General features: G+C 35.9%; 1 protein-coding gene across 1 annotated transcript; it reads left to right on the top strand.

Annotated features, from left to right (window-relative positions):
* The first annotated feature begins 1,943 nt into the window (after positions 1-1,943).
* LOC114728833 (anamorsin homolog) lies at positions 1,944-12,110 on the top strand. The gene is made up of 8 exons (XM_028915792.1): positions 1,944-2,094; positions 2,558-2,705; positions 3,473-3,639; positions 9,491-9,592; positions 9,867-10,026; positions 10,106-10,239; positions 11,356-11,430; positions 11,652-12,110. Exons 1-8 carry the CDS (start codon positions 2,092-2,094, stop codon positions 11,688-11,690), a joined length of 828 nt encoding a protein of 275 aa, XP_028771625.1. The 5' UTR covers positions 1,944-2,091; the 3' UTR covers positions 11,691-12,110.
* The last annotated feature ends 897 nt before the right edge of the window (positions 12,111-13,007 follow it).

Genomic DNA, 13,007 nt, shown 5'->3' on the forward strand with positions numbered 1-13,007 from the left:
ATTTAACTAGTTTATTTATTCAAATTAATTAAGTAGATCTTTGATGTATGTGTACATATATAAGTATCACATGTTTATTTAATATTATAAAGGCCTGTATAGTAATGTAACAAATAGACAAAAATAAAACATGGATGATGCTCTTTATATAACTATATATAGAGTGCTTAATTATATATATGTAGTGATATGAATGGGGCAATATACATCTGGAACTTGAGAAACAAAATTCTCCATGTTATATAATATGTTGAGAATTATATGAAAAATTATATGAAAAATTAAAAAAGAAAGAAACGAAGGGGAAAAAAAAAGTGGATAAGTTCATCAACTCGTGAGCTAACTTGTAGTGGAGCGGGCCTAAAATGATACAGGCTGGAATAGGTCATACCTTGGAGGGTTAGCGTTTTTGACAGATTGCCGACTTTGCATGGCATCATCTATTCTATTTATAATACATTATTGTGCCTTTTTTTTTTTTAACAAGCAAACGAAAAATGACATACATAGTAATAACATGGTTCTTACAAGTTACAAATGCTTAACAATCCGATCTTAGTAGAAGTAAAATTAAGGAAACAAGATTTGAAAATAACATCAATATTAGACATTGAAAAATTATGGATGAAGGCCAAATGACGTTGAGGAGAGGAGATGCATTGGCAGGAATGTGAATAAGTTTCTTTTCGATACAGTAGACTTGCACAGATAGCTTGTGAATAGTAATTCTCAAATTGGAGTTATAGATTCATAGAAGAAAGGCTAGCAAGCATTTTGCATCCAATGCCTTGCAATACCTTGGTTTGGCCATACAATTTTTTTGAGGGGCATCCCCTGGTAGCATATGATACTATGATAATAATATCTTCTCAATTTTTTGTATTTATAGAACAGGACATCCCGGCCATCATTGTTTTTTTAAACTAAGAATTTTTTTATACAAATAAAAATTTAAATGAATTGGATCCCAAGAACTTATTAGGGCCAAGACATGTTTTCAGGCTCAAAGAATGCTTATAAAGATACTTATGGATCGCCAATTAATAAGATTTTCATATCAACAACAAAATTTAATTTTATAACTTTGTAAATTATGAGTTGACTCCTTATTAATTGATCCAACTATTGTATATAGCACTGTTGTCAAACTCGCAAGTTGACTCTCCGAGTTTGACGTTTTTACGTTTTCAGCTAACAAAATCGTGTCGACTTCATTTTTAAACTCGTGATAACTGTAAACTCGGTTAAACTTACGAGTTCATTTACTGAGTTTACCATTTTTACGTTTTTAGCTTATAAAATCGTGTCAACTTTATCCCTATTTAATATATATACCGTTCAAGAAATAAACTTTATCTCTAAATTTTTGAATTTGATTATATTTAGTGACTTTATATATGATTTTTATGAAAATTTCTTTGTTGAATATGATATATTATGAACATTGATAGATATAATTTTAATTATTTAAATTTAAAATATATTTAAATAAAAATTTTCTCATTTTTTATATATTAATTATTTGATTATATACTTTTAATATCAATTTATTAATAAAATAAACTCTTACGAGTTCATGATTTGAATTTATGATTTGAGTTTATATTATTATCACTACGAGTTTGTTTAAACTCACGAGTTTGACAATTTTAGTATATAGAATTGTTCAATCGACGCATAATTAATGTCTTCCTAATGATTGGCTCAATCGTTGGAAACAGGTCTCCCAGGCCCATTCATAACCAAATGCCCCAAGGCCCAGAAACACGTCAACCAACCAAATGGGCAAAATAGTAACACTATAAAACCGACGGATTAGGCTAAGATGGGTATTTGGGTAGGGGATCCACTGCCGACCCGGACCTAGATCCATTTCCATTTGCGTCCCTTGCCCAACCCAAAATGTCGCCGCCACGCTCCCTTTTTTCGGTTTTTGGATGCTATGGAAATATTACCGCCACAGTCTAATTCCATTACCATCCTCCTCCTTTTTCATGATCGAAGAATTTTGAACAAACAATTTCTCGACTCCCACCCGAAGCTTCTAGGTCCCTCTGCCTCTCTCCCTATCTGATCCGAGTTTGGAGTCCAATGGTTCATTCCTGTTCTTCATCCTCTTCTATATATCTCTTTATATCTTTTCTGATTCTTGTATTTCACTTTTTGTTGTCATTTACTCATTCACCGGTGATTCATGGTGGGTTTTTGGGCGACGCATGAATTCTTCATTTTTATTCTCTGTACTTTATATTTCTCTTTCGTTTCATTCGGCCTGTTTCTTTTTGTAACTATTTCCTTTAAAATATTTTTCGTTTGAGTATAAGTTGGGTTTTTTTTTTTTTTAATTAAAGGAACGCTAAGTTCTGAATTTTATTTTTTGCAATTATGATGACGCCTCATTGGGAACTCTTTACTGTTTACATGGATTCACCTTCTGTAATCTACCCGTCTTGTTGTCTTATTTCTTTTTGTATTTCTGTATTAGTTCACCTGCTATAAAATTTCCCTTGAAATTTAAAGATGCTAAACATAATATTGTGAATCTTGAATTTTGTAGGATGCCACAAAGTCAAATATAGCTGTCCTGGCATGTACCGATGATGCTGTCCTTCCTGTCAGTACTGTCTTTGAGTCGATGGGAGAAATTGGAAATGGAGGGGTTGAGCATTGTGATCCTCTAGTCCTCACATGTGCATCGTCTCTAAGTAATGTTCTGAATTTGATTGCATATTTGTTATGCTTGCAGTTACTTTGCTTTATAAGTGCAACTTAGTCTTCTAACAGACATGCAATGAGCGTGGAGGAGAGCTTTATCATCATGTTTATCAGGCCAAAAGGAAAAAATCATTATGACTGCCTTTTTTTCCTGGTTAATAATTTTGTTTGTAAGAAACTAGGTTTTAGCCCTGAACTAATGTCTAATTATGAGTTGAGTACATAGACTTTTTTGTTTAAAAAAAAAAGTAGAAAAATAAAATAGTTTCCTTTTATTTTTTTCAAGGACAAAAAAATTCCAAAGTTTGATAATGTTCACTCATCAAGGGAACTAAGTGTCACTGGATTCGTAGTTAAACTGCTTTCATACATTGAAACAGGAGATTCACGATCAAATGATAATTATTGATAGAGTATAGCACTAGCTACAACGTGCACTTATCCATGGCAAGAGTTTATGTACTTGTAGTTTATTTTTCTTGTCTTTTTTTTTTTTAATGCCTGGTGTTTCTCAATGGCAATCGTGAGAATGTATGTGTACCCTTCAATGGAATTAATGTGTTGCAGTATTCAAAGCTAGACTTCCCAAAAGGGAAATGAATTTTTGAGGGTGAAATTGCACCTTTCCCTGCACCAAATTTGGCTCTTATAAAGATGCAATTTCCGTCCAAATGTCATATTTTCTTTTTGGTGCTTTTATAATATTTTATTGGTAGCTAAGGAAGCCAATTTTCTGTCTGATTTTCTTGGAAAACAGGCAAGTTGCCAGTGGAATCTTCCTCTATCGATATTGTAATTTTAATCTGGCAATCTCTTGACTGCCCTCCTGATCAACTGGTTCAAGAAACACTGAGAGTATTAAAAGTAGGAGGGTCAACTTTTATTCGCAAGCCTTCTCAGTCTGCTTCGGGTTCAGTTGACAAGGTAATAATCAGGTTCATTGTGCCTGGGAAGAATTATATTATTAATTGTGGATGGCAAAACTCCTGGGTTTGAATTGGATATTTTGACGGTTAATTCAAAATTGAGAATGTTTTTGCAACTTATTACATGACTAATGGCATAAGAATAGTGTATCTGGTTATGGATTTTGTACTTTCTATTGATATTGATTTTAAATCTTTTGCATTAAAATGATATATTTTGTGCTCATAGAGTTTGCCCTAAAAAGAGGATGAGAGTGGATTAAATAACAAAGTGATGGGGCGTAAGTTAATTGTGAATCATGGGTTGGCCTATGTAAACCGTGCTTTTATGATGTGTAATGTCCCAATTCATTTATTTGTTAATCTAAAGTGTTGGGTATTGAGAGAGGAGAGCAATAGTTCTTAATCGGTATATATTACTGAAGCAGTAAGTACATTATATAACTTGTTTAAGATACCTAAATCTAGGGTAAATGACTAAATCAAAGAGATCTATCCTAATCTATCTGATAAATCTAATCAGACTGATAAACTGAATACAAAGAATGGAATTAATAAATAAATAAAACACAGCTTATTGGGCTTGGGCTTTGTCTTCCAACACTCCCCCTCAAGTTGGTGAATAGGTGTCAATCATTCCTAGCTTGCTCCTTAGTCCTTCAAATGAGTCTCTAGGCAATGGTTTAGTAAACAAATCTGCCACTTGATTTTTGGTTCGGATGTAAGATAAGTCAATGAGACCACCTTCAATCTTTTCTCTTATGAAGTGTCTGTCAATTTCAACATGCTTTGTCCTGTCATGATGCACAGGATTTAGGGCCATTTCCATGGCTGATTTACTATCACACCAAAGTTTTATTGGCCCAGTATGCATTAGTCTAAGTTCTTTTAGAACTCTAACTATCCAGATTCCTTCGCAGACCCCAAGGGCTAGTGCCCTTAGTTCTGCTTCGGCACTGCTTCTGGAAACCACTGGTTGCTTCTTACTTCTCCAGGTAACCAGATTTCCCCATAAGTAAGTGATGTGGATTGGACCTCCTATCTAGCAAGGACCGCCCATGATCTGCATCTGTGTAAATCTCTATTCCTCTAGCTTCTCCTTTCCGGAAGAATAACCCCTTTCCTGGATTCTTCTTCAAATATTTCAGAATTCTATATACCGCTTCCATATGTTGCTCTTGCGGTTGATTCATAAACTGACTTACAACTCCCACGGCGTAGCTTATATCTAGTCTTGTATGAGCCAAATAGATGAGTTTTCCTACCAATCGTTTGTATCTTCTGGTGTTAACCGGTATCCCATCCTTCTTGTATTCTAAATTGCAGTCAGTTTCCATGGGGGTTTCTGCAGGTTTGGCTCCAAGCATACCGGTTTCTTGCAACAAATCCAACGTATATTTTCTCTGAGAGACATTTATTCCTTGTTTGGTTCTACTAATTTCCATCCCAAGGAAATACCTCATCTGTCCCAGATCTTTCATCTCGAACTCAGCTGCCAATGATCTCTTTAACCTTCTTACGGCCCCTTCATCATTTCCTGTAATCACAATATCGTCTACATACACTATCAGGATGGTTATTTGATCACCAACATGCTTTATGAAGAGTGTGTGATCTGAGTGCCCTTGTGAGTATCCCATTTTTTTCATGGTCATCGAGAATCTTCCAAACCAAGCTCTAGGGGATTGTTTCAATCCATACAATGATTTCTGGAGTTTACAAACCTTTGAGCAATTTGTTGAATTCTTCAAGCCAGCAGGTATCTCCATATATACTTCCTCCTTAAGATCCCCATTTAGAAAAGCATTTTTCACATCTAGCTGATAAAGTGGCCAGTCTAGATTGGCTGCTACTGATAAAAGAACCTTAATGGTGTTAAGCTTAGCTACCGGAGCAAAGGTTTCTTGATAGTCAACCCCATATGTTTGTGTATATCCTCGAGCTACAAGTCTTGCTTTATATTTGTTTATGCTTCCATCTGGATTGTACTTGATTGTGAAAACCCACCGACACCCCACGGTCTTCTTTCCTGCGGGTAAATCAGTAATTTCCCATGTTTCATTATGTTTCAATGCTTCCAACTCTTCATCGATAGCCTGTTTCCAATTAGAGTTACCAATAGCCTCTTGAAACATCTTAGGTACTCTCTCACTGGATAAGTTTGCTACAAATGTCTGCATTCTAGAAGATATTTTATCATAGGAAACAAATTTACTGATGGGATGCTAAGTACAGGATCTTATCCCTTTTCTGAGAGCAATTGGCCACCCAAGTTCTTCAGGATTTAACATTGAATTGGAGATTTGGTTATGCCTCGGAATGTGAGAGACTCTATTATTTTGCTGCTCTTCTGCGAGTTGTTCTTCTTCATCATCCATCCCTGTATTCACCTCAACACTATTTTCCAGATGGCTGTGATTTTGTTGAGTAGAGGAAGCTTGTGGGTTTGGTTCTTCAGGTTCGGGTTGAATAGAGGAAGCTAGGTTTTCAGAAGCTTGTGGGTTTGGTTCAGGGATGTCTAGGATTGTTTGAGCAGGGACATTCAAGGTTAGCCATTCTTCAGTGTCATAATTCTCCCCCTGAATGGGTAACTTGGGATAGTATGCATCTTCTTAGGAAAATACGGCATCCTTAGTAACATAAACTCTTCTGGTTGTGGGACAATAACACTTATAACCTTTCTGGGTAGGAGAATACCCAAGAAAGATACATTTTAAAGCTCTTGGTTCAAGTTTGTTGCTATCATCTTGATGTATATACACTACACATCCAAATACTTTCAAGGGAATGTCTGAGACTAGGGGTGAATCTGGGTAGGTTTCAAGAAGTTTTTGAATGGGGGTTTGATAGTTGAGTACTTTTGTGGGCGTTCTATTGATTAGGTAGGCTGATGTGAGAATAGCTTCTCCCCAAAATAGGTTTGGAACATTCCTGGCAATCATAATGGCTTGGGTGACTTCTAGGAGATGTCGGTTTTTCCGTTCAGCTACCCCATTTTGTTGCGGGGTGTATGCACACGAGGTTTGGTGGTGGATTCCTTGCTGGTCAAGAAATTCCTTTAAGGTTGTGCTGAGATACTCTCTTGCATTGTCACTTAATATCTTGATTGTCCCTTGGAATTGAGTTTTCACAAATGTGTGGAAACTTCTAAAAATGTTAAAAATTTCCGATCTTTCTTTCATCAAGTATACTCAGGTTACTCGAGTATGGTCATCAATAAAGGTCACAAACCACCTAGCGTTAGAGGTTGATTTAACTCTTGCAGGTTCCCAAATATCACTATGTATTAAGGTAAAGGGTGCGGTTGGTTTGTAAGGTTGTTTGGGATAGGAAGTTCTAGTTTGTTTTGCAAACTGGCAAGTTTCACAAAGAAAAGGAACTGAACTTTTATTTAATAAATCTGGAAATAAGTGTTTCATATAGTCAACACTGGGATGGCCTATCCTAGAGTGCCATAATAATACATCCTTATTTGAAGAATTTGAACTAAAAAAAGCCTTGCCCACATGTTTATTGGTGATCCTTGAGCCTTCAAGATAATAGAGTCCGTCCCATTCTTTAGCAATGCCAATCCTCCTCCTCGTTGTCAAATCCTGAAAAACACACCCGGTATCATCAAAAAACACTCGACAGTGATGATTTTTAGTTATTTTACTCACTGATAGCAAATTACATGCAAGTGCTGGGACAAATAAAACATTTTGTAATTCTAAGTTATCAGAAATCTTGACAGTTCCAACACCACAAACTTTGGAGAAGATTCCATTAGCAACTTTCACTTTAAGATTCTCATCACGGCAATACTTTATAATTCTGAACAAAGCTTTATTACCCGTCATATGATCTGTAGCTCCCGAGTCAACAATCCAAGTATTATCACTGGTTGCCAAGGCATTTAGGGCTATAATAGAATTACCTGACTTCACCAGATTTGCTTTAGGGGTAGAGGTAGAGTTATTATGCTTCTCAAGAATTCGTCTGAGTACTTGTAGTTCTTCTCGGCTAAGAGTTTCTCCATTCTCCTCATTCTCGTTGGTCACCACAGCATACCCCCTATTCTCCGGTCTTCGTTTTTGTTTCAGATTTGCTGGTTTGCCGTGTAATTTCCAGCATATATCCCTAGTATGACCATTTTTGTTGCAATGGTCACACCATCCTTTGGAGTTCTTCTTTCCTCTCTGATCTGATCCATTGTTACCATGTACTGCTAACGCTGAACACTTAGAGGGTGCAGATACACTCAGGGTGAGTCGTTTTCTGCTTTCTTCACATCTGACCATGTTGAAAGCTTCGAACAATGATGGCAGTGGCTTCATTCCCATAATTCTTCCCCTTACGTCATCAAACATGTCAATGAGACCAAGTAAGAACTCATAGGTTCTTTCTTTTTCAACCAGTTCCCTATATAGTTGGGCATCACTGCTGCACTTCCATTCATGGACATCAAACATGTCCAACTGCTGCCACAAGCGTGTGAGAGCAGTATAATATTGTGTCACTGTCATGCTTCCTTGTTTCATCTCTCTCTGTGCCTTTTTTATTTGAAACAGAGCAGCAGTATTCTCCATAGCTGAGTATGTTCTTTTAGCAGCATCCCATATTTCCTTTGCCGTCTTAGCAAGCAGATAGCCTTCACTAATATCTACTGTCATGGAGTTACATAACCAGGTCATCACCAGATTATTTTCAGCAAACCAAATATCATACTTTGAGTCATCAGGACTTGGTTGTGGGGCCTCCCCAGTTATGTATTTTTCTTTTCTTCTGCCTCGTAAGTACATCAGGACACTTTGAGACCACTGTAAATAATTACTTCCAGTCAACTTGTGAGCGACCAACATCTGAGGAGTCTCGGTGGTCAATCCAGATTCTATTACCATTGAAGGAGAAGAACCCGTGCCCGATACAAAAGAACCCAATGTAGAAGAAAACGATGATGGTGCTGTACCTGCTGTAAACGCTGATGAAGGGCGCCTCATTGTGCCAAATAGAGGTGGAAATTCACCAGATTCCATCTCGTCGGGTTCACCAGGTAGCACGAATACGACCGTGCCTTTGTGTAACTCTGTCTCAGTTGGGTTCACGTCGGGTTCACCAGGTAGCACGAATATGACCGTGCCTTTGTTCAACTCGGTCTCAGTTGCTCACTCAAATGCGATCAAATTTCTCGGTTGGTGGCGTTCGCCAATTCAGACGCAGTCACTTGGTCTTCAATCGCTCAACCCAGACGAGCTCACTCGATCTTCAGACGCGATCACTGGGCACTGGGTCTTCAGTCGCTCGACCCAGTCATGCTCCCTTGGTCTTCGTCGCCAACTTCAAATGCTTTTGTCGTCGTCGGTCTTCCTGCGATCAGATTACCTGGTCCTAGTCGCGAATAAGGACGCGACTTTCACTCTTTCTTCGACTGGTCCTAGTCGCGAATAAGGACGTGACTTTCACTCTTTCTCCGACTGGTCCTAGCTGCGGTCAAAGCCGCGACTTTCACTCTCTCTCTCGGTCGCCGCTCTGATACCATGAGAGAGGAGAGCAATAGTTCTTAATCAGTATATATTACTGAAGCAGTAAGTACATTATATAACTTGTTTAAGATACCTAAATCTAGGGTAAATGACTAAATCAAAGAGATCTATCCTAATCTATCTGATAAATCTAATCAGACTGATAAACTGAATACAAAGAATGGAATTAATAAATAAATAAAACACAGCTTATTGGGCTTGGGCTTTGTCTTCCAACAGGTATGGTTCGGTTATATAAAAGCTGGGGTAAGTAAAATGGTTGTGGGTTATAAATTTATAATTTCGGCTTTTGGTTGTAAGTGATTTCAATTTCATCTCATCTTGCAGATGATGTCTGATCTTGAGCACAAGTTACTGTTGGCAGGGTTTTCAGAAACACAAATTTTAGAATTAAAATCAACCACCTCATCAGAAATCAAGCCTTCTGGGGTAAGTTTATTTTCTGCCATTTCATTTCTTTTTCTTCAATTTATTCAGTGTCCATTGCTCGTTTGCCCTTGCTTGTTTCTAATGCAAGAATAGGACGGAATAAAAATTTATTGCAGGTAATTTGAACTGTAGGTTGTAATAATACTTATTATGGCTTTAAAATATCTAACATACACTCAGACGTGAAACTCTTATTCTACCAAACTTATTTTTCCTACCTATGCAGCATGGAACTTACTATTCTAACAGTATAATTGTTTTGCATTGCACATAGATTAAAGCGAAAAAGCCTTCATGGAAAATTGGTTCTTCTTTTGCCCTAAAAAAGGCAGTGAAGACTCCACCCAAAGTGCAAATTGATGATGATACAGACCTTATAGATGAAGATAGTCTTTTGACTGAAGAGGATTTGAAGAAACCCCAATTGCCAACTGGTAAATAGTACTCCTCTAATTTCAGTTGCTGATTTATTGGTTTTCTTTTCTTGTATTTAGTAACATGCTCGTGCAATAGGTGATTGTGAAGTTGGAAGTACAAGAAAAGCATGCAAAAACTGCACTTGCGGAAGGGCTGAAGAAGAAGAGAAAGTATTGACGTTAGGATTGAGTGCAGAACAGATCAATAATCCTCAATCAGCTTGTGGCAGTGTATGTCTTTTTTCGGAAGTATTCTGTTTCAGCATATGTTACCTTCAATTGGGATTTAGGGCGTTTGTTTTCTGTGCTGTTAAAGCGACTTGCTGTGCTGTGGGGAAAAAGGCTAATTTTTAGTTCTCTGTTGTTTTGGAGTATGAGATGAATAAATTCAGTTTAGTGTGACTACTGATTTGATATTTTGACAATTCTCTGGTCACACAGCTTATTTAGTGCAGATGATCTACAGAAGCTTAGGATGGTTAGAATGAAGTGATTTTTGTTTTTTTAAATACGTGTGTCTGTGTGTGTGTGTGTGTTTTTTTTTGGGGGACGCAGTAACAATGATGGAATGCATGATTTACTGCCTTTAGTTCTTAATATAAAAACCAGATAACTAATTTGCAATATTAATAAAATTAGTTAAACCAGATAACTAATTTGCAATATTAATAAAATTAGTTAAGTTAGTTATTTATAATACTCCTCCGGTCCTTATTATAAGACCCAATTTGACTTTTTATTTGGTCCTAATTATAAGACCCAATCCATTTTCTCTCTTATATTTATGTATTTTTTTCCAAGATAATCCTTCTAATAATGATAGTTTTAGTCAATATATTTAATTAGCAAGGATATTTTAGGAATAACAACACTTATTTATTATAAATAACCAACTTAATTTACTTCCTTAATCTCATCAAATAAGTTAATTGGGTCTTATAATTAGGACCGGGGGAGTAAATAGGTGTTGTTTTTCTTAAAATATTTTTGTTAATCATGTGGATTGAAACAATTATTATAATTGCCATACAGATTATTGGGAGCCAAAATAGATAAATATGAGACAAAATAGATTAATACCTTGTATTTAGGACCAAGTTAAATCTTCATATTAATCTTTGCCTTCATGTTGTTACAAGCTATTATGCATGATTAGCTGATTTTTTGGTTTGTTTATTATGGGGGAATATACTATTTGGACTTGCAATTGATGGACAAACGCCATGATACGAAGTCTGGGAATAATTCATCCTTCATGTGTCACACTCAAATGGATGATCTTCCTGTGATTTTTTTTTTTTTCCCCAATGGTCAGCATTGCTCTCACAGTTGGCTCTTCACCTGCAGTGTGGTTTAGGGGATGCTTTCAGGTGCAGCACCTGCCCTTACAAGGGTCTTCCTCCATTCAAGTTGGGTGAAAAGGTACTCTTCTTGTAACTCCCTAGCCCTCTGAATTTAATGTGTCATTTTTTGGGTTGAGCATGGATCCTCTCCTATGAATTTTGGTAACTTCGTCTCAATCGGGAAGAAGGTTTTCACTAAGAAAAAAGAGGGAGTTAAAAAAAAAAAACTCACGGATCCTAATGTTCGAAGATCCGTTGTATCTTATTTCTTATTTCGCATCATGGGTTAATTTTATGCAGGTTACACTGACCGGTAACTTCCTTGCGGCTGACATATAATTGGTATTGGGGATATTTTTCGTTGCGGTGGGAGCATATAGTTACTGCCACTTGTGGTCGGGGGGAGGCCTATTAAGCGCTTTGTTTAGGCATAATCAGATTTTACCTGTTTACAGTTTGAACGTTGAGAGAGGTCTTAGTTGTTACCTCCGCATTGTACAGCTTCATTGCCGTTCTTGTCTCTTTATAACAACAATCTAGTATTTTCGTGGCCAATTTGCGTTTGAACCTTTCTGGTTGGATCGTGTGGCTTTAAATTCTATGAAATTCCATATAGGAGGAGTTCACTGTGACGCTGGCTCTCTATTCCTGATCTTGTGTTAATTTTGAAGCTGGCCTTGATGTGGGATATTTCATCCGACCAAGTCGGACTGGTTCCTTTGACCAAATGATAATAATCTGATGATTAATGATGTGTAAGAAAGAGGTGTTCTATGATATATTCAGATGAGGGACCTTAGTTTGTATTTAAGTTTATAACTCGGGTTTGTGATCATTTTTAAAGTGCACATGCTGGTGATAAAGAGGGTGCCTCACAAAAATTTCATGAATTTGTGTTCTTAATATTACGAATTACTATAGGTTGAATAAGTTGACTAATTTGAATAGATTAAGAAACTTAGTTAAATAAGTTATTTATAATAAATATGAGTTGTTTTTTTTTTAAAATATCTTTGTTAATAATATGTATCAATTAGAACTACTAGTTTAGAGAGTTTGACCAACAAGAGTTGATCTAATTGATAAGGAGTTGGTTCAGAATGACTTATAAAATTATGAGTTCAAATCTTACTATTGATATGAGGATTTAGTTGATGAGTAATTTATAAGTACTTTTGTAAGTGTTTTTTGAGTATGGAAGTATGCTTTAGCATTGAGATCAATTCATCTAAATTTTTTTTTTGGTAGAAAAAAGTTTATAAAATGTGTAACATGTATAATTATTACAAGAATTATCTTTAAAAATATATAAATATAAAAAAATAGATAAATATAAAAGATAAAGTTGAGTCGGGTCATATTTAGGATTAAATTAAATATTAAACTAGTTTTTATATTAAAGATTTAAGTTAGTATTTTTCAATTGAAACGTAACATTTTTTTTTTAATTTAAGATCTTGGCACCGATACATTGTAGAAGAAGATTGTCCATTTGTTCCTCTCAATTTTTTTGCAGGATTTTCAAGAATAAAGGTTTGTTTGCTTCGGTTTTCTGTTTTCTTATTCTCAAAATAATTTTGTGAAATTCTTTTAAAAATAAGTGGAGAATAAAAAAATGTTTAGATAATTATTTTAAAAAAATTACTTTTTTATTTT

This window comes from Neltuma alba, unplaced genomic scaffold (assembly GCF_004799145.2).
Source record: "Neltuma alba isolate B1F8T4 unplaced genomic scaffold, ASM479914v2 tig00002457_pilon, whole genome shotgun sequence".
NCBI classification, from domain to species: domain Eukaryota; kingdom Viridiplantae; phylum Streptophyta; class Magnoliopsida; order Fabales; family Fabaceae; genus Neltuma; species Neltuma alba.